General features: G+C 52.0%; 1 protein-coding gene across 1 annotated transcript in view; it reads right to left on the bottom strand.

The window, feature by feature from the left end:
* Nucleotides 1-7678: 7678 nt before the first annotated feature.
* The window catches only part of LOC133358222 (histone deacetylase 4-like), an 87487-nt gene continuing 72694 nt past the window's right edge, over nt 7679-22471 (bottom strand). The window contains 11 exon segments of the mRNA XM_061576465.1: nt 7679-11317; nt 12364-12535; nt 13068-13152; nt 13536-13669; nt 14558-14676; nt 15442-15539; nt 16302-16421; nt 17357-17444; nt 19302-19357; nt 20570-20677; nt 21840-21889. Of these exon segments, the coding sequence (XP_061432449.1) occupies nt 11278-11317; nt 12364-12535; nt 13068-13152; nt 13536-13669; nt 14558-14676; nt 15442-15539; nt 16302-16421; nt 17357-17444; nt 19302-19357; nt 20570-20677; nt 21840-21889 (1070 nt within the window). The 3' untranslated portion in view covers nt 7679-11277.

Below are 22471 nucleotides of genomic sequence, written 5' to 3'. Positions count from 1 at the left end.
GGGAGGAAGGGCCCTTCTTTTCCTTCCTTTCCTTCCTTTACCGAAAGAACCAAGAACACCACGCTCGTGTTCCAACACGGCAATGTTCGACGATCACCCGAATGTTTGCAGCGTTTGGAGAGGCTTCGCCGGTTTCGCCGGATCGGCCCACGACCGCCGGATGAAGTTGGAACCAGCGACGGGATAATCGCGCGGTGGCGGATAATCGATGACCGGCTGGATTCTAATTTTTGTGTACGGTCTTGAGCGGCACAGTCGAATGCACGAGGTTGGGCCCAACCTTGGGCCAACGCCGACCAACGTTGGCACAATGTTGGGTCAACGTTGGTCGACGTTGGCCCAACATTGGGTTAACGATGGCCCAACGTTGGGTCAACGTTGGTTGGCGTTGGCCCAACGTTGGGACCTCTGTGCCAGCGTGGGCCCAACGTTGCTCGTTTGTTGGGTGATGACTTTTGTTGTGAACATCGTCCGTATGGGGTGCCGCGGTGGCTAGGAGATGTTAACTATCTCGCCTGGTGTACAGGTCACGGGGGGCTCGATCCCGACCCTGACTCCTGTTGTACATTTGGAGTTTGCGTGTCTCTCTCGCTCTCTCCCCGTGGTTGCGTGGATTTTTCTCCGGGTCCTCCGGTGTTTCCCTCCACATTTAGAAACATTCGAGTATTTGGCTGCAATACGTTTCAACAATCCACTTTGTTACGCTATCATTTGTGGCCAGGTCGCTTCTGCAAAAATAGCTATACAGTTCAGTGGGCCTTACCTGATAAAATAAAACGTTTAAATTAGTTGAATCTTCTTCTTTCATATGGCTGATGTGATGCATAGGAACAACTACAATTTCACATTCAGGTCGTCAAGCCCAGACAACCGTGTTAGGAGCAGCGGAGTAGTGCCATCATCATCGCTGTGATGTCTCCTTGGTATTTGTGGATCGGGGCATTGCGTCGTTATACGTTGTTCTGGATGACCACAGTCGCACAGGACTGGAGAGTTTTTAACATTCAATTGAGTGCATCAGATATCCGCGACTTACTGCCATGGTTTGTGTAGTCGATGCGGTTTAAGGTGGACCATGAGCGACGTGGGAAATCAAACTCAGGCATCTTCTGCATTGGGTCTTTCACAAGGTGTTTGTTTCATACTCTTTGGTTATTTCGGTAAAGTCACGTAGTTAGAAATAAATATTGTGTTTTTACAATTTTAGTTAGAAATAAAATAAAATATTGTATTTTTATCTACGTGACTTTACCGAAAGAACCAAAGAGTATGGATTCCTGCAGTCACGAAAGCTTCAAATCAAGACGGTGTTTGTTCATAAGTTCTTTTGAACTCCATTCATCTCTCCAAGCTTCATCGGGGTCGCATGGTTGAAGGTTAAACATCGTGGGCTCCAAGAAGGAGGCACGGCGTGATTTAAAGCGATGACGGGGGACGTTATTGAGGTCACGTAGGTAAAAAAAAATAATCATAAAAAATAATGAATTTTCATGAAAATAACTAAATTTAGTTATTTTCATTTACGTAGGTACAAATATATATAATAAATGAAAAGAACAAAATTTAGTTATTTTCATTTATTAATCTTTTATTTTATTATTATTATTCTTTTTTACCTACGTGACCATTTAGTTATTTTCATGAAAATAACTAAATGTAGATATTAGCATTCATTATTAATTTATTTTATTATTATTATTATTTTACCTACGTGACTTTGCCGAAAGAACCTAAGAGTATGAATCCTTGCAGTCACGAAAGCTTCAAATCTAGAGTTATTGAGGCCCTCATGAGTGGGAAGGGGCGACCGTTGTCCTCGATCCACAGGCACTTCCCGGAGGGTTGCGGCGGATGGGCAACGGAGAGACACGTGCACAGCGTTGCCGCAGAAGGTCACTTTCAGAGTGTGCCTGGCGCTCCTATTGTCAAGATGAAATGCAGTAACTGTTGTGTTGTGGGGATTTGGCTTGAGGCTCCATTTACAGAAATATTTGTCTTGGTTCAGGGTGGATTCGATGTCGTTGAAAGTGGCTGCTTGCATTGCCAGGGCAAGGTCAAATGCGTCTACAAGTTTATGTGACCCGGTCGGCGGAACGTCGCTGGCGTCGACGTTGAAGAGCGTTGGTGGGTGTGGGTAATCCATTGTCGAGGAACCGGGGTGAGCTGGATTTGTCGCCCACATAGACCCCCTGTCGCCTATTGCTCGGCATCGTCCACATCAGGCGTATTGTTTCGAGGCGAGGGAATGGTCCTTGTGAGCTTCAACATCAAGACCTTTAATCCAGACGGTGACGTGGCCGATGACGAGCCCACAAAGGCTGCGCTGGAGGATTTTGGATTTCTTCTGGAATGCGGCCTCGGTGTGCGTCGCAAGGGGCCCAACACTTGGGTCACAGCAGCAGCTGCGTCCAGGCCGGATTCTGCAGGGATCTCCGGCTCGACGAGGAGGCCGATGCTCTGGAGGATGATGATGATGATGATGTTCCAGGAGTTCGTAGGTCGTGCACAGGAGTGACATCGGCCTATAGCTTCCCGGGTCGTCGGTTGGCTTAATAGTTTAATATATTAGATACGCTCCGTGTGCCCTGGCTGACAGCAGAATGTCATCAGAGAGAGGATTGCAAACGAGTCATCATCAACCATGATCGATCAACCCACTGCTGGGTTAACGTCTCCCTCAAGTCGTCCTTGTGCCACACGCTGTCCGGCACGATGTCCCCCCACATGTCGCTCTCGCACGTGCTGGGAGCTTCTTCAAGAGACACCCGATCGTTCTTCAGCTCCCAGCACGTGGAGCGGAACGTCGGACATACCGATCGACAGCCGGTACAACCCCGAATACACGGTGCACGCACCGGGCAGGCGCGACCTGTGAAAGCCTACACAGTCGCCATACAAATCTGAATGAGGTGACCCATGATAAAATGTACGTTGAACTTCTTTCGCGCCGTACGTAGCCAACCGTGTTAATCGGAGGTGCGGGGGAAGGACAACAAACTAAACACGAAAAGCAGTTCTAAAGAAATGAGTTTGTCAATGTAGATGATTTTAAAGTGCATAGCTCCCAGTGGCTTCCTAATATCGGAAGGAAGAGAGCGTTCCAGACGGCCGCAGAAGCGCAACTGAAAACGCGATGGCCCGCGGCCGAAAGCCGCTGCGAGGATGATGGTTTATGCTCCGTGACGAGATCAGCGAGGTGAATGAAGTGGCAGCAACGAACAAAATCACCAAACCGTGATAAAAATTATATTTCTTTTTTTATTTTCTTTTGTACATCACGGGAGACTGATCTGAGTGGGGAGGGGGGTGGGTGGGTTGAGTTCTCTCTCCGTACTGTTGCGTCCCACAGCCGCCCACACGTGACAGCAGACCTCTCCGCGTGTGACGGCCGCGGCAAAAAGGCCACTCGCCCGAGACATCGATAAGACATCGATAAGACAGCGACGCCACACACGCCTGGGTCCACGCAAGGGCCCACCAGCACACACTCACCACAACGCCCGCAGCGAGGCGCTTTCTCACGCACAAGGTACGCACCCATATTGCTGTTCTGTGTGCTTAATACCGTTTCCCATCCTCTGTTTACCGCGCACAATCACCTGCTTTCTACATTGAAAAGTTTTTGTTTTTACATCCATCCGCCGATTCGAAAAGCACTTATGAACGTCCGATTGCTCTCCGCCTTTTGATTACGCGAACGTAACACGGTTTGAGAGGCCAACCTCTTCCACACCGAGGCTGCGTTTGAAGAGACGAAACGCTCACCGTGTGGAACAAAGCAAGACTCAGGAGAGACGCATTTCAAGGTCACCGGCCAAATTTTTTTTTTTAGCTTTGCCGCAAGCGAGAATGTCGCCGTCCGATTAAAACCCCGCGCCGTTGGTTTTGAACCAATTTTTTTAAACTTTCGCAACTCGAGTAAGATGCGTCCATCGAGCCACACAACGAACAGAACCGACCGCTAAATTTCGATTTAAAGCTTTCGTGACTGCAGGGATTCATCTTGTTGGTTCTTTCGGTAAAGTCACGTAGAATGGAAATAAAAAAAATAATAAAAATAAAAAACATATTTCATTATGTTTTATTTTTACGTAGAATGGAAATAATAAAATAAAATAAATACATATTTCATTATGTTTTATTTTTACATAGAATGGAAAAAAAAATGTTTTCTTTTAATTATTTTATTATTTCCATTCTACGTGACTTTACTGAAAGAACCAAGAAGAACCGACCGCCTTTGTAAATCGATCGCCGAAAAGTTCCAATTGGTGGGAAGGGGCCAGCCTGTGTCCATCATTAAGTGGGGGGGGGGGGGGGGGGGGGGGGGGGGCGCAGTTGGCGGAGCTTCTGCAAGAGAAACCACGGACATGCGACTCGTGGCGACGAGTTAAAAGTTAAACGGGGAACACGAGATCGTCACGGGGCGTCAGTGCCAACGCTGGGCAAACGAGTCGGGCCGTGGGCCTTGATCAGGGCCAAGAACGCCAGTGTGCCACCGTCCAAAACGTGCCGTCCCGTCGCTTGCACGACGATGTGTCGAGTAACGGTGAACGACGGCCATCACCGGTGGTGGCATTTCGAAATGAGCCGTAGAGAGACCGGAGGTGCCTCTCTCTCTGTGGCCTCGGATGTGAAGAAGGCTCACTGCCCGAAACGTCGTCTGTTATATATTTCGGCTTTTAAGGCAAAGGCGTTATTGACGAATGCGTTGAGGTTTTTTTGGGTGTGTGTGCGTGCTTGTGCACACCACTGCCAATGCAAGTATCGGCCAAATAAATTGAAATTAGCCGGTATAATTACCACTAAGTGGACGTTTAAAAAGTTGAACAAATCATCGTTCGGTGAGAGTGGCGCGTGGGGGGCACACTCTGGCGCAGGAACACAGTTAGCCCGTAGTGCCAATTGGGGGTCTTGTAGGACATGAAGTTAGATGTCAGTATAATGAGATCATTTCCAGTTTAGCAGCGGTTGGATCAGCGACCCTCTCCCAAATTCATCCTCTGCACGTCCAAGTGTTCGTTCGATTACATACGATAGAAAACATTCACAAATTTTAAACGGATCTAAGTCACAAAACGTTAAATTTTATATTGAGATTAAATTCAAGTGGCCAAAGAAGGGAACCGCGCTAACGAGCACAGCACAAGTCTCACGTTGCAAAAGAATGCCGTGGCAAATGAAATGCCGTGGGGCGGCGACTGTGACCACAATTTTCATCGCAAGATAAATTCGTTACCGCATCCGCGGCCAGGACAGTTATTTTTATACGCGAACACCCCCAAAACGCTCGGCAGATGCCGATTTCAGAATTTTCACGCCAGAAACGTTCGATAACCTGGTCACGTAACTTTAAATTACGTTGGGACTCGCATAATTTCTTTGGGAGAGAGAAGGACGGACAGGGCAGACCTGGAAGTGCAGAGAACGGTTCGACCGCGACGGGTTGAGCAACGAGCAGAACGCCGCAGCAGCTGCACCCCCACACAGGCTGGGCCTGGCTTTGTAAAACTGGACATGGACTCAAAACGAGACGGCAGCTTTATCGGCCCGACACCCCCTTTCGCTGGCACAGACCAGAGGTCGCAACCGGGTACCTGTACCCTACCCGATACCCGGCTACCCGTACCCGGCCGGGTACGGGTAGCCGTTTGCGACCCTGGTGCGGCCAGGTACGGGTACTGGTAGGCCGTGAGTCACCGGTGAGTAACCGTTTGTCACTCATTTCGGGTAGGGTACGGGTAGGGAACGGGTACCCGTACCCGGCCGGGAACAGGTACGGTTACCCATTTGCGACCCTGGTGCGGCCGGGTACGGGTAAGGAATCAAAACCCGTTTGCGACCTCTGACACAGACGCCGCGGGGTGGAAACTCTTTGCCGGGTGCGTCAATCTCACGCGCGGGCACCCCGCTCCACACTGGACATCGCGGACGAGACAAAAACTTTCGCTTTGTCGTACGCAGCGAACGGCGAGAAAACGTGGAATTGAAAATTATTTGGGTCTTTCGGTAAAGCCACGTAGATAGAAAAAATAATACAAATATGACGTTTCGATGGCAACAAAAGCAATCGTCACCTGATGACCTGATGACGATTGCTTGTGTTCCGATCGAAACGTCGTGATATTTTTATTCTTTTTTTCGATCTACGTGGCTTTACCGAAAGACCCAAAGAAGATTAATTCCTGCAGTCACGAAAGCTTTAAGTCAAGACCGACTGTTGTGTTTACAAGCACTCTTACAGAGCTCACTCAAAGTAGCGCTTCGCGAATGCTTACTCTTTGGTTCTTTCGGTAAAGTCACGTAGGTGAAAATAAAAGAATAAAATAAAAATAACTAAATTTTTAGTTTATTATTAGTTGATTTTATTTTAAAATAATAAACCAATAATAACTAAATTTGTATTTTATTAGTTTATTAAAATGTTTTTATTTTATTTTCACCTACGTGACTTTACCGAAAGAGCCAAAGAGTATGGATCCTTGCAGTCACGAAAACTTCAAATCTAGAATTCTTGAAAGCTTTTTGAGTGTTGGCGCCACGGCCGCACGAGACGTTTGACAGATGGAGTGCCACAGGGTAGCGAGTTTGAACTTGACCTGCCGACGGATTTCTGTTTTTTCCGTTTCGTTTTATTTTCAACGTGCAGAACAGAAAACGGACACAAACGCTCGCGAATCTTTAACTCGGACGTGACGGATACCGAGAGGCTGCCTCCGTGAATTTTAAGGAGAAAGAAAATATTCCTCGACGTCGCCTTGATAGGAGTGTAGCAAAATAGAATGTGTGCATTACGTACAGGGCGCATTATTGCATAAAATGATCCGGTTGGGAATTACGTTGAGCCGACCAGCCCTCGGCACTGCAGTGGGGGGCACGGACCGACGCAAGAGAACAGCATCCCAGAAACGTGTCAAGTGATTCTCAACATACAATCTATTTGCTTTACACGCAAGCGGAATTATGTACACGCGGCGATTTCGAACGCCGATCCTCCCTCTCGGATAGGCCTCCGTTAAAATCCGGCGCTAGCGGGCAAAGCCCCCAACGGCCGTTTCGGCACCCGACGTCCGGGATTCACGGCACCAGCAACTCGCAACTATTTTAATTCACCTTTGAGAAAGACCGTTTCGCTTTTTTTTTTTTATCCGCCGTGAAATTGTCCACACCAGATCACGTTGTGACGTTTGACGACGGATTTTTCAGCGTTCCTTTTAATGACAAGCTTCGAGCCAACGTCTTCTTAAAGAAGCCAGTTCGAATGCAAATGTGTTATTCAAAAACACAAGGCTCCCCGCCCCCCCAGCTTCTCCGAACGTTGTTCGAATGAGGCAACGCAAGTTTAGAGCGTGCGCACCTACATCACCGAGTTGACACGACTGCCAGGCCCGGCAAGTCACCTGCGTAACGGATCACTTGCCATTTTCAAGGACACCATCTCCGACACCTATCCCAGCGTGCGCAAGTCCAACTCCGCAGAGAGAGAGAGACAGAGCGCTCTGCAACAACCTCCCCTATTCCCCGTGCGCGCGATCCACCAACCGAGCAAGACGATGTCAGCTCAAGTGTACCCGGTTGCGGTCGGGGTTATTTTCAGTGGACACCGCGACCGTCAGAAGCTACGCAAGGCAATGGGCAAACTACCAACGCGGTGAACACGGAACGGCGACAAAAGCAATTACATTGAAAATAAAAATTTTAATCGTTAACAATCGGGTCGTTTTACAGTTTACAAAACGAGCAAACTTGTGGGATAGAAAAAAAGAAAGATACAGTTTGAAAACACAGTAAAACACCAACATTTTAATCGGACAGACTAAACAAGTTAAAACTATCCAAAGCCTATAGCATCAGCTCAGCGCACACAGAATGTAAGAGTCTTTTGGTTGTGACTGAGAGGATGTTTCCCGGCAGGACGCGGGCAAGGTTTGCAATAAGTACAGTGTCATCAAGTGACGTAACGCTCGAATTTGGACACCGTTAAAGATTTTGTGAAACGAGGGTGCTTTTTTTAGTTTTTGGTATTTTTTTTATACAACACATTACAACCTCTTTTTAATTATCATCATCATCATCATCAACTTTCAAAATATATATTCTTTCAAAAATACCTCTTAAAACAATATGTTTCATATCCACGACCGCTTCCTATAGAATTACGTCTGTCATCAGTGAACAGAAGGAAAACAAACGCGCCGTTTTCGCCATCCATTCTCAGCGTAGAGTAACGGGTCCATGGGTAGGTTAGAACCCCCCCCACCCCCCCCGTGGGGGACTTACAATGCACGCCGCACACGGCTCTCATGTGCTGCCAAAAACGCACAACAGGTTTGTTTTGTGCCGCCCAATCGGAAACACCGGTGAGAAATGTGTTTTTTTTTAACCACCTCGACAAATTACAACGTTTCCCCAATGATCGCGCGGCGTTCCCCCTCTCACGCCCGTCGCTGTACTCCGTCCGACACCGCGAGATGATCGCGGCTCGATGCAGCAAAGCCGTACAGCACACGCACACAAAAGAAAAAAAGAGTTCGGTGACATGGATTTTAATGGTGACGGGGGCAGTACATTTTTTTTTTCAGATTTAGAAAACTTAAGTGACCGCTTCTCAAATCTAGATGCCCGCCCCCCCCACGCGTAACCCATTAAGAGAAGGCCTCCTCTTGCCGAGGATACATTTTGATTGTTAAACCGGGCGGTGTTGAATGACGCAAAAACTAAATACAGTAGGACTCGCTAATTTTGGTTAATGCCACAAACTTCGACGTTTACCGTTTTCAAAAAAAGGAAGAGGGAGTTTGACAGAAGGTAGACGGAGGGTGGAGGCGGTTGCCGTGCCGACCGCGGCAGAGCGTTGGGGCGCCACGGACGCGGTCCGTGGTCGATTGACGTTTAGCGCGTTGACGTAACTGTACTGGACATCTGTGACAATGAAAGAGCTTTGCAGCTCATCAGATTTCTCCAGTATAAATAAAGGTTCTGACTGTGAACCCACGCTTTCGGCCGGCTCGCGGTCTATGCTAAGCGACACGCGCTGAGCGGCGTGCATGCGTGTGGGTGAATGTGCGCGTGTGTGCGTGTGTGCGCGCGTGTGCGTGCGTTTCCCACGAAACTCGTGGGGCGCACATTTCCATAGAGGCACCGGTAAATGAACGGGATCGGGTGTAGTAGCTTTGATTCCTGCTACTATCGTGTACAAATAAAACAGATAAACGAAAGGACCTTATTTTACAAGATCGAGAAGAGGCTTTTGTGCGTGGCCTTCAGGAATGGCCGGGAGGAACACAAGTTGCGAGAGTTAAATCGAAACTGTGGATTTGGAATTCAGATGCCACTGTGCCGTACATACACGTAACGGAGATAAACCTCAAAGCGTATTCATGAAAGCCCATGACACCACCGACACATCCAGCAATAACCTGTGCTCTATATGAATATGCATGTATATACATAAATATATATATAAAAAAGAAAATCCTGGTTATCCTTATTACAGGCGCCGGGGCAAAGAGGCGGTGGTTGCGGTGAGCACACTGAGGCCGGAACGGGCACACGTGTTGTTGTGTCCAGGGCAAGGACCACACACATCGTTCCCCCATTGCTGCTGCCGATAACCGTAACCATCACCACCACCAACGGTGGTCGTTTCAGGCCCAGCTGACCTAGGGGCGTGACCGGGTGAAGTTCAGATACCGATCCTCACCGATGCTGCGGTCGCCACGCCGCCGCTGCCCTGTTATATACACCTGCGATGAGCACGCTTGGCTACGTACGGTGCGAAAGAAGTTCGACGCACGTACGTACACACCAACACACGTGTACGTGAGCCCAGGATTTAAAACGTTGTGAACTACTTAAGAAAGAAATGTACAACAGCGAGAACACGAGGAGGGGGGAAAAGACAACTCAGTTTTTTGTAAAACTTAGCCACTAAGGTATCAATATGGTATACAGCTCTCAGCGATATTTTCTTGGTCATTCAACGCATGTACGTTATAAACAAAATGTAATTATTTTTTTACGTCTCTTCCTATTTGAGCAAGATATAAACATTTTGCAAGGAAAGGAAAAATACTCTGAAGTACGGTGTTTTATTTCTTAAAATCAATAGGGAAAGGAATAAATAGATCAAATATAAGTAGCATACAAAAAGAGTGAAACTGTTAAATGTTAATACCAATACCCAGGCAAGTAGGACCTGCAAAAGAGAGTAAAAAATATCTCATTTAAAAGAAGATCACCGTTACCCAAGCTTAACCCTGCTAAGATGAGGAATACACAGAGAACACAATCTACTTTAAACAAACATACTTTGCATTTTGTGTCATTCTTACAAAAGCCTACTTTGGAACAGAATAAGAACAATTGCTGGTGATTCTGGAGCGTTAAAGGAATTCAAAATAACACACGGTAACCACAACGACGACAACGACAAAGTGGAGATGGTGCGGCGTGTGTCCTCTGGCCAAGACGACGCATTTTAAATCGGCGTTCAGCGAGGCAGTGTCAACGCAGACATTCCCGTCTCAAAAAAGGCACTCCTCAGAAGTTTCACTTCCACGCCGCCGCGAGAGCGCATCGACCGGACGACGATGTCGCCCCCCCGAGAGCATTCACGTGCACGACCGCTTCCCATCGTCGCTCTGAGACCCCCCCCCCACGCGCCACGCGCGCCCGACCCACCCGGGACCCCCCCACCGAGACCGCCCCGCCCCGCCCCGCACCCCCAACAAAAACAACAACAACAACTTTAAAAAAAGAACGAACTAGATTTTATACAGTATGAAAAAAAAAAGTGTCTCGGTCGTTTTGCCGCAAACGACTTATACTCTTAAGCTCAAGAAATTGGCCTACTAAGGAAACTCTATACAACAAAACAGGTGAAGGCATGTAAAAAAAAAATCAACGAGAGGAAAGGAACGGCGAGCAACGGACTCATTCTAAGACACGGCTCTAGCGAGCGACTGGTGTGAGGGGGTGTGGGATAATCGCGTCGCGCCCGCGGCGTGTTTCAGACTCGCCGAATCGCCAGCGTCACGCGGCCCCCCCTCCGGGCGGGCCGTTGGGCCGCACCATCGTACGGACACACACGGAGCGACTGTCGCCGGGCACACGCACGCACGCCCCCCCCCCCCCCCATCGTTTCCGAAGATCGCCTGACCCCCTCCGTCAGCAGGGGGGTGGGGGGAGGAGGGCGGGGAGGGTTGGGATGGCGCTGCCAAACGCTCGGTGGAGCGAGCCGTGCCGGCCGCAATCCAAACGCACCGGGTCCGTCGCTTACATCGCCGGCTCCTCTTCCATGGGCTCCTCCACCGGCCTAGAGGAGGAGGAGGTGGACACACGCGAGAGGAGAGGTTGGAATCACGAGAGAAGGGGGGAGGAATCGCGCCAGAGAGAGCGTTGGGAATCGCGAGAGGAGAGTGATTCTCGACGACGATGTTGCACGTCGCTGATTATGGCGCCGACGCTCGTTCTTCTACGGCCGTGGTTCTCAAGCGGGGGGTGGGGGGTAGGGGGGGTACGTGGACCCCCACGAGGGGGGTTACGCGGCAATGCCCCAAGGGGGTACACGTGAGAGGATTTATAAATGCGTGACGTGATATCATGCGCGAGAGTCATTGGTGAATGATCACGTTGTACGAATCTGCCCATGTAAAATAACTACGGTAGAATTTGAATGCGTATGGTAACCCAGGGTTTCCCAGACTAAGCAGCGAGCGCGGACAAATTACGTCACGCGTGCAGAGCGTCCGTTGAATTAATGTTTTTTATTCGCTTGCGGTTGGCACCTAGTTAGGGATCCCTCACAAAATGGACAATCGGTTAATATATTGACGTTCATTATTCATGCATGTATTTCTCAGAACCACGATGGGTCAGATCACGGTGTGTGGCGGGGTGGGGGGGTAAATTCAGTGGAAACTAAATTCAACGACGGGGGGGTTTACAGGAGACAAAAATATGGGTTTGAGAGCCGTCAAGCTTCCCCTCTGGACCAGGCCTCCAACTGCCAACCACAAACAAACTGTGGGACCACCACGCAGCCAAAACGTCCGGCGTTGTGAGAATATCATCGTAGTACCTGCCCCACCGCTGGCGGAAGGGACGCCCCCCCCCGCCACCCCACTAGAGGGGGCTCTACAGGGTATTTGGTCTACTCTTCCACGCCGATCGGATGTCTTGAAAGAGGCTCTCGCGTCACCCACGTTTTTACCCCACCGCGCGCGCCGCCGCCATCACCGCACGTCTGGAACACACCTGCATCGGCAGGGCATCGTGACGTCACATCGTGGTCTCGTGGAATGAAGGAATGAAGGAATGAAGGAATGAAGGAAGGACTCAACAAACGGAAGGACTGCTCACCTCTTGTCGTCGGCGGCGGCGGCGGCGGTGTCGGCGGCCGCCTGCGTGGCGTCCACGGAGAGGGAGGCCATGGCGGTCACCGTCTCCGTCTCCTCCTTCTCGTGCTTCTGCGCCTCCAGCAACGACAACCCCACCGTGGGCGCCAGCCTCTGCAGGCAGCGCCAGTACTTGCCTGTGTGCACGCAGCGCACAGACGCACGCACGCACGGACACACACACAGACGCACGCATTGGCGCACGCACAGATGCGCCCACGTGCGCGTATATACTCGAGCCGGGTCAGCCAGGTGTGCGTGCTGTGTCCATTACGAACTTTACACGGGGAGGTTGGGGGGGTGTTGGTGGATCAGTCAGACGCGGAGGCATTGGGGTATGCGCGAGGCGCTCGCCACCGCCACCAGGGCGACAATAAGGCGGTGGCTGCAGAGCAGTGGTGGGCGACCTGCATCCCGAGGAGCCCCTCCTGGTGGTTGCCTGGTCTAGGTGCGTCTAGGGGTAATGTGTGGGGGCGGTTGTGTGCGTGTGTGTTGGTGTGTGCGTGTGTGCATGTGTGTATTGGTGTGTGCGTGTGTTTGGGTGCATGTGCTGTGCCGGCCTTCATAAGTGCCGCTCGCTAACAGCACTTGCCCCCAACAGTCTGTTAAGGCTACACGGGGGATCTTTGTCTTTGTGCGTGCAGGGGGAATGTGGCTGGGTGCACTCACTCTGAACCTGGATGACGCGTTCGAGCGACGCCACGGCGTTCGGGTTCGGTCTCTTCTGAACGACCTCCTGGGACAGAGGCTCCATCTGTTCCACGCGCGCACCAGCACGGACGCTTACTTCACATCCGCACCTCCGCTTAGCACGCCTGGCTACGTACGGTGTGCGAATTGGAAGTTCCACGTACGTACATCAAAAACACATGACCGAGAACTAGGATAGACGAAAGCTAACAGCGGAGGCCACTAGCGCCAGCGTGAGCGCGAGCAGGCACAACGCAGGGCAGCACCTTGACGCGTGTATGTACGTTAAAATTCCTTCGCACCGTGGTCATAGCCACCCGCTGTGACCGTTCCATCAGTGGTCCGATGTGAATACAGGCGAGGGTGAGCGCCACCCCCGCCACCCACCCCACCCCCCTACCCCCCCCACCGGCTCGCGCTAGCGGGGAAGTTACGACGCCTGCTCACCTCGCTGCCCAGCAGGCTGTAGACGCAGGCCTCGGACGCGTCGCAGATCGCCGTGAGGTCGTGCCCCCCCTCCAGCGACAGCACCACGCGGCCGCCCGCCAGCGTCATCAGCTGCTGCGTCAGATAACCGAAGCCTGGAGGGGGTGGGCGGTGGGGGGTGAGGAGTGGGTGGGTGGGTGGGTGCGGAGAGAGCGGCCGAGTGGTGAAATGGGCGGGAGGGACAAGTCCCCTCTTGCTGCATCTACCGAGCGTCTCCGGCAGTGTCTTTCACTCATTTTCAGAGGGGTGGGTTGGGGCGGGGGACACTTTCGCCGATAAGACATCGTCAGTAAGAGAAGGGCCGCCACGCATTTGAAACGAATGGGGATTTGACAGCAGCACGATGATGATGGGGGGTGTTTTTGTGTATTGTCGGGGGGGGGGGGGGGGGGGGGTGCACGTGAGAGGGCCGCACTAAAGGCCACCAAGGGCCGCCAGTGGCCCGCGGGCCTGGCAACGAAGAACACCGCTCTACAAGGTCGACCCCTCGCCGCTGGCTCCGGCGGGCGGCGCGTGGCGGCGACGCCGAACCTCAACGCCATTGCCGACGACTACGACAATGGTGTCGATGAGCACCGATTGGAGCGGCATTGATCACATCGGCTGATGATGACGAAGACGATCTGGCTGTTGACATCGCTGCTGCTGATGATATTGCTTCTGCTGCTGCTGCCGATGACGATTCTACTATTGTTTCAAATTATAACGATGTCCCCTGCTGCTGTTGCTGAGGATTCTATGTCGTCTGATGTTGGCTGCTGCAACTGATGATGATGATATTGCTGCTGTTGCTGCTGATAATGATACTACTGTTGTTTCAAATTACAATGATGTCCCTGCTGCTGCTGATTCTGCATCATCTGATATTGGCTGCTGCAACTAATGATTATGATGATATTGCTGCTGCTGCTACAGCTGTGACGCAACAAGTAACGCGGCGGACCGCGCCAACGGCAGGCGTCGCGTGCGGGCGTGGCACGTACATTTGGCGGTGACGTTGTACCCGCCGAGCGGCGCGGGGTGGCCCTCGACGGCGTCGAAGCCGGCGGACACGAGCACCACGTCCGGGGAGAACTCGTTGGCGATGGGCATAACGAGCGTCCTGGGGGGGGGGGGGGCGCAGCACATGACGCAACAGGCAAACAACAAGCCACGCTTAGGGGGGGTCACGGCCAGATTCAGCTGTTCAACAACAACTTACATCGTGGTGCTGGAGGTCGTGGGTTCGATCCCGACCCAGACGCCTGCTGCTGTAGATTTGGAGTTTGCGTCTCTCTCTCTCTCTCATCATCATCATCACGGTGGCTAGGAGATGTTAACTACCTCGCCTGGTATACAGGAGGTCGTGGGTTCGATGCCGACCCTGACGCCTGCTGCTGTAGATTTGGAGTTTGCGTGTCTCTCTCTCATCATCATCATCATCACGGTGGCTAGGAGATGTTAACTACCTCGCCTGGTATACAGGAGGTCGTGGGTTCGATCCCGACCCTGACGCCTGCTGCTGTAGATTTGGAGTTTGCGTGTAACTCTCTCTCTCTCTCCCTGTGGTCGCGTGAATTTTTCCCCGGGTCCTCCAGATTTTCCCTCCACATTTAGAATCAACGTCACGCGTTTAAAGTCTTTGGCTGCTGGTAAACATTTTCACATGACAATAAACCACTTCGTTGGGCTATCATTTGTGGCCAGGACGCTTCTGAAAACGACCTACACAGTACATTGCTAAGTGGGGGCCTTACCTGGTAAAATAAAACGTTTAAGTTTAACCACCGTCCGATCATCGCAAGCGCCGTGCATCGTTGCCGTATGGGGGCGGTGCGGGGGGAGGGGGCGGTGCCCGAGACGGCCGCTGCGGGGGGGCGAGCGTTACCTGAACGCCGCCAGGTAATCGGCGTCCCCCATGGGGGGGCTGAGGCCGCCCGTCCACGCGATGTTCACGTTGAAGCCCTCGCCCGCACCAACGCCCACCTGCGCACGGGCACGGCCACGAGGTGGTCAGAGACCCCGGCAAGGGGGCGAGCGGTGGTGGTGGTGGCGCTAGTGGCGGTAGCAGCAACGGTGGTGGCGGCGGTGAGAGTGATGGTGGCCGTAACGGTAGTAGCGGTGGTGGTGATGATCTTAACGACGACGATTGATACTTAATTACTTGGGAACAACTGCATTGGTGGCGAGTGTACGAGCACAAATAGCGACTCTTATTATCACAGTAACTCTCTGACCTCTCTATTTGTGTACTATAGAGAAGGGCCATTGCCTGAAACGTTGTCTATTGTATCCTCTTGGGGCTATGTTTATGATGACTGTGTTGTGGGGTGAGTGTTTTAAACGTCAGTGGTGAGTGTTTTAATCGTCAGTGGTGAGTGTTTTGAACTTCAGTGGTGAGTGCTTCAAATGTCAGTGTTGAGTGTTTTAATAGTCAGTGGTGAGTGTTTTAATTTCAGTGGTGAGTTGCTTCAAATGTCAGTGGTGTTTTAATTTCAGTGGTGAGTGTTTGAACTTCAGTGGTGAGTGTTTTAATTTCAGTGGTGAGTGTTTCACACGTAAGCGGTGAGTGTTTTGACCGCCAGTGGTGAGTGTTTTAATCGTCAGCGGTGAGTATTTTAAACGTCAGTGCTGACTCTTTTGAATGTCAGTGGTGAGTGTTTTAACCGTCAGTGGGGCGAGTGTTTTGAACGCCCAAGTGGGCGAGCGTTGACGAGTGACAGCACGAGCGGTGGACAGCCTTCGCACCTCGTCAGCGGCTCCGCTGCCGGGAAAGAAGTTGCCCTCGTCGTGCCGATGCAGGGAGACGTAGAGGACGCTGGGGTCGCTGTAAAACGCTTGCTGCGTCCCGTTTCCGTGATGGACGTCCTGCGGACACAAAACGACGGCGAGCGTCACTTCCCCTCGTCCGCCCCGTCCGCTATCCGGGTGCCCCGTTCGCGGCCGACCCGGCGAACCGCCGACGCGTCCGTCCGCAGACGAGGGTTGGCGCGGCTTTTTTTGCGTGTTATGAGTCTGCCTGGAGGAGGGTAAGGCGGGGTTGTCCTACGTTGGGCGGGCCAGGATTTTGACTCGCAAGGCGCCCGCCCGGCAGAGTTCGGGAGCTCGGGGTGCGTGGGTGGCAGCCCGCGACGGGGAGAACTCGGGACGACGTCGGTTGCCGGCAGGCGGTGAAGTGCGGGAAAGGTGACCCGAATAGCGTCCAGGTTGCTGCTAGGCTTGAACAGGTTCGTGACTTAGCAGCCTGCAGCTATAAAGAGAGGTTTACCGGATGTGGTGTGGAGGGGTGTGTAAATATTATTCCGGGAATGCCGAACCGAACAAAACCGGCTGAAACTAAGGCCTGGTTATGCGGGGATCTTCGTGTGTATGTGTGGGTGTGCATGCCTGTGTGCGAGTGAATGTGCATGGCTGTGTGCGAGTGAGTGTGCATGGCTGTGTGCGTGTCAGTGAGTGAGCGAGCCGGAATGGCTCATGCTGGATCTGTGCGCTGGAGCGGTGGCGCAGTGGTTAGCGCACCGTGTTACGAACCCGGCAAACCAGAGTTTGATTCCGCTCACGGACAGCACCAGCGATGATTAGTTAAACCGGCCCTGGGCATCCTTCAAATCGGCTCAGCAACTGAGCGTGGTGCTGGCCACCCCTCTCCACGCTTCCCATGCGCCGTGCCGGCCTTCATAGGCGCCGCTCGCTAACGGCACTTCGCCCCAACAGTCCGTCGCAGGCTACGCACGGGGGTGGGGACGGGGGGGGGGGGGACCTTTCTCTTTGCGAGCTGGAGCGGCCGCTTGCCAGACACTCACCCAGTCGACGATGAGCACCCTCTTCACGTTGAGCTTCTGCTGCAGCACGCGGGCGGCGATCGCCACCGAGTTGAAGAAACAGAATCCCCTGCGGAGGACAGAGCAGGCCGCACGCGCGTCGCTCAGAATCGGAAACCGCCGTCCAGACAGCAGGAGGGAATCCGCGATGGGCTGTCAAGGATCTTTTTCACAGATGTCCAGGCCGGGGGCCGCGGGGTGAGAGCGTTACAACAACGAACAATACGAAAAACACGAAAGGAGTGCAAAGTATAGGACAGGTTAAGTAAATAACGAAAATGTTGTTATCTTATTTTCACCAGGTAACGCCCACTGAGCCATCAGCTTGTTTTTCGGACGCGACCTGGCTATCACAAACGATAGCTCAACGAAGTGGCTTATCACGTGCAAATCTATAGCAGCCGCCAAATACTGTAAGCAATCTAAACGTCTCATTCTAGATTTGAAGTTTTCGTGACTGCAAGGATCAATACTCTTTGGTTCTTGCGATAAAATCACGTAGATGAATAATTAAAATAATAATAAAATGAAAATAACTAAATTAAATCACGACGTTTCGGAGGCAACACAAGCTTCCATCATCAGGTGGAACAGCCGCAGCAAAATTACTGTAGTGAGTAATTTGTGTTGCCTCCGAAACGTGATTTAATTTAGTTATTTTCATTTTATTATTTTTCATCTACGTCACTTTACCGAAATAACCAAAGAGTATAATCTAAACGTCGCCGCCACCGCGATCATGGCCTCCAACTATCAATAATAATGGCCATCTTTTCTCAATACGTAAAGTAATAACCTGGCTTTTAGGAATGATACACACAGAAGGTGATTTCTGGGCTGGTGACATGGCTTATTGTGGGGGCTAGTGGTTCGAATCCAACGGCCGCCCTGATTAATAACGCGGCGGTGTGCATCGACCGTGATGATAATACTACTGCTGTCGCTGCTACGACTGCACCTTGTCAGCCTCGCGAGCAGTGGCTGTTCAAGATCCCCGTGACGTCACTCGCAAGAGCAGGCCGATGGGTGCCGGTGCCAGGGTGAAATTTTTTCCAATTTCGAACATGATGCCGTTAAATTTCTCGCACGTGAAAAGAGGATTTTTTTTTGGTTAGATCGTGTGAATATAAACACGTCGTCAAACCCACAACATTTGCGATTACTACTTGGCTGTGTCGGGCGGCGGAGGGCTTAACGACACATTTATATTTTCACTCGATCTAACCCAAAAAAAAAACCCGTTATTGTGCGTAATATTGGTCACAAAAGCCTATACCGCGTGTTACACTACTCACACGGCAACAATCATAGCCCCCTACTGGCAGCAGACTAACGCCCCAGCTCACCCTTGCAGACGAGACTCTCCCCTGGTCTCTTGAGTGCTCACCTGGTTCAACAACGTAGACTAAATGCAAACCAACTAGCCGGCAAAAGGTACGGCTGTGAACACAGGGTCGTCGCCACCTCCCATCATCCCTTGCAGGTCACGTGACAGCCTAGAATTATTCTACCGTCCGATGTACGTACGGTCGAACCTCTTTCGCACCGTGCGTAGCCAACCACGCTAATCGAAGGTGCGGAGGAAGGACAACAAACAAAACACCAAAAGCAGTTCTCCAGAAACGTGTTTTCAATCTAGATGAAGATTTAAAAGTGCATAGTTCTCAGCGGCTTCCTAACATCGATAAGAAGAGCGGTTCCAGACGGCCGCGGGAGCGCTTCCGAAAGCGCTGCGCGACGCGGCGAACCGTCTTTGTCCGACGGGTTCTTCGCCGTCGACGTGATGCGCAAGAGAACCGGTCTGACGGTCTTATTATTATTTGCTGCACAACACGAGGGCGCCCACCCCCACCCCTCGCTATCCTTCCCTCTGGTACGCGAGGCGGGCAAAACGTGGGCGAGTGTCGGCGAGGGGCGTGATAATTACATGGCGATCGACTCCTCGGCATGGTGCCCTGGAGGCCTCACCACCGCGAACCCATTCTAAAAAAAGAACAACAACAACAAATGACGACGATGGTGACAACAACAACGAACGCAGCGGCAGCATTAGGACTACGTGGAGCACTGGGGAACGTTTTGGCGGCGACAAACTCACAAACTGCGCTTTGAAACGTTGAATGTCGCCACACTCAAACGTGCAGATCTCCACGCAGACTCGCACACAGACAGAGAGAGAGTGAGCTAGCGAGCGAAAGATGGGGGGCAAGAGGTTTGTGAGGCCGCAACACCTGCTCGGCTCTGGGTTCTATGGCCAATTTCTCAGTAGTTTTGCACGTCGGAGGAAACGACAGACGCCGACCGACAGTGTGAACACACAGGCACTGACAGTGTAACACTAATATCCCCTGTATAGCCTTAACAGACTGTTGGGGCAAATGCTGTTAGCGAGTAGCACTTATGAAGGCCGGCACGGCACACACACAAACCCAGATAGTGCAACACACACACTGACAGTGCAGAACACACACACACACAAAGAGACATACCTTGACAGTAGAACAAGCACACCCAGACAGCGTAACACACACACAAACTCTGACAGTGTAACAAAGACAAATATCCCCCATATAGCCTTAACAGACTATTGGGGCAAATGCTGTTAGCGAGTAGCACTTATGAAGGCCGGCACGGCACACACACAAACCCAGATAGTGTAACACACACACACACCCTGAGAGTGTAACACACACGCACACACACACACACACACTCTGACAGTGCAAAACACACACACACAAAGAGACATACCTTGACAGTAGAACAAGCACACCCAGACAGCGTAACACACACACACAAACTCTGACAGTGTAACAAAGACAATGATCCCCCATATAGCCTTAACAGACTGGAGGGACAAGTGCTGTTAGCGAGCACCTTTTAAAGACGGAACGGTACACGAGGAGGTGGGTGACCAGAACCACGCCCGACCGCCTTTGTCTCCCCAGTGGCGATGTTTACACACCGCACAAGGTACTCATGTGAGGCTGAGTCGACCTAGGGGAGGCCCAGGACCGGTTCAGATAATCGTCACCGGTGTTGGCCGTGAGCGGGAATCGAACCCGGGTCGCCTGGTTTGTAGCGCAGCTTAGCACTAACCGCTACACTACCGCTCCCCACAGAGTAACACACACACACACCCTGACAGCATAAAACACACACACACAAAGAGACACAGGCGATGCTCGCTGGCACCTTGAGCTCCCCGGCCGCCACCTTGTACGCCAGCTCGGTGACGCAGCCGGCCGCCATGCGTGCCGCCCCCGACGAGTGCAGCTCGTTCCAGATGGTGTCGCTGTCCACCTGGCACAGCCACAGCCACGCCCGCAAGGTCAACCACACGCCCACCCGTGTGTCCGTTCGTGCGTCCATCCACCCGCCCGTGTGTCCGTCCATCCGTCCGTGTGTCCGTCTGTGCGTCCAACCGCCCGTTCGTGCGCGAGTCCGTCCGCGCGTCCGTCCCGGCCGCGCTGACGATTCACGACGACGGCGGCGGGCCCCAGCGGAGAGCAGCGAGAGACGGCCATCTTGTCGCTCGTGGGAAATGCGATCCCGGGTGACATTTTCGTTTGTTTTTTGGGTTCGAAAAATCTCAAAGCTCGCTTGGCAAAACAGCTGTTTACATTAACGGGGTCCCCGCCCGGTTCCACACGAGCTTCCACTCCATCCGCTCATCATCCCCTCTGGGATCGATAAAATGAGTACAATTTCAGGAGAGGTTATTTCAACAATCGCCGTAGAGAGAAGACAGCCTTCCCCATGGGAATGTGGAATTTCCGTGGCAGCCAGAAAAACATTGCTGGCCTCTGCCCCCCCTGGCGTTTCCTCGACTACAGAGCTCGCGCTTGACTGGAGCTCCCTCCAGTGGAGGCTCTTCTGCCAACAGTGGAGCGTTTCTCAGCGCTGCGCTTTCACCTTTCCCTCCGACTATAAAAGGACGACACGCGTAATAAACTGTTTACAAAACTTTGTTTTATTCGACCAGGTAGGGCCTACTGAGCCATGTAGCTCTTTTTGAGAAGCAACCTGGCCGCAAACGATAGCTCAACGAAGCGGCTTGTCATCTTCACGAGGACATTTACAGCAGCCATCAACTCTGAACTCGCGATGTCGAATCTAAATGTGGAGGGAAAAACCGGAGGACCCGGAGAAAAATCCACGCGACCACGAGATGAGAGAGAGAGAGAGACACGCAAACTCCAAATATACAGCAGGCAGTGTCAGGGTCAGGATAGAACCCACGACCTCCTGTATACCAGGCGAGGTAGTTATCATCTCCTAGCCACCGTGATGATGATGAGAGAGAGACACGCAAACTCCAAATATACAGCAGACGTCACGTTCGGGATCGAACCCACGACCTCCTGTATACCAGGCGAGGTGGCGAACCCCCAGGGGCCGCGGGTGTGCGTAGCACGCGGTGTGTGGTACGCGGTGGTGTGCGGTGCCCACGAGCGGTACTCACCCCCAGGCCGCCGCACGGCAACATCACCAGGACCTTCTGAGGCAGGGATCCTGCACGGCACAAAGCAGCGGAAAATACGGTCAGCGAGTCCGCGTGGAGATCTGCCGGACGGAAGAGCAGAGATCGGAGAACGGGCAGTCCAACCCGCTCTAGATTTGAAGCTTTCGTGACTGCAAGGATTCATACTCTTAGTTCTTTCGGTAAAGTCACGTAGGTAAAAAAATGAAATTAAAATTAATAAAAATAAAATAATAAAATCACGACGTTTCGGAGGCAACACAAGTCTCCGTCATCAGGTGGGACCGTCAACGCCAGATTTGCTGCATCATTTGATGTTAATTTCATTTTTTACCTACATGACTTTACCGAAAGAACTAAGAGTATATAGTCCAACCCGTGACACGGCAGGACTGTCCCGTCACGTGGCCTCAAAGTGCACCTGGCCTGGCATAAGCGCCGTGGTGACGACACCGCCACTTGGTGGCGAATGGCGGCTTTGCTGTTGTTATTGTTGCTGTGAACACAACAGGAGACTAAGGGGAAGAGGAATTGATTCGGGCGGCAGGGTGGCCCGGTGGCCTTGCAGCGAGAAGACCCTGAGAGTTCGATTCCCGACTCAGTTGCCCCTTCTT

Source organism: Lethenteron reissneri, chromosome 61, assembly GCF_015708825.2.
Source record: "Lethenteron reissneri isolate LAM-NWPU_2019-01 chromosome 61, ASM1570882v1, whole genome shotgun sequence".
NCBI classification, from domain to species: Eukaryota; Metazoa; Chordata; class Hyperoartia; order Petromyzontiformes; family Petromyzontidae; genus Lethenteron; species Lethenteron reissneri.
This window is presented reverse-complemented; position numbering and strand designations above follow the sequence as displayed.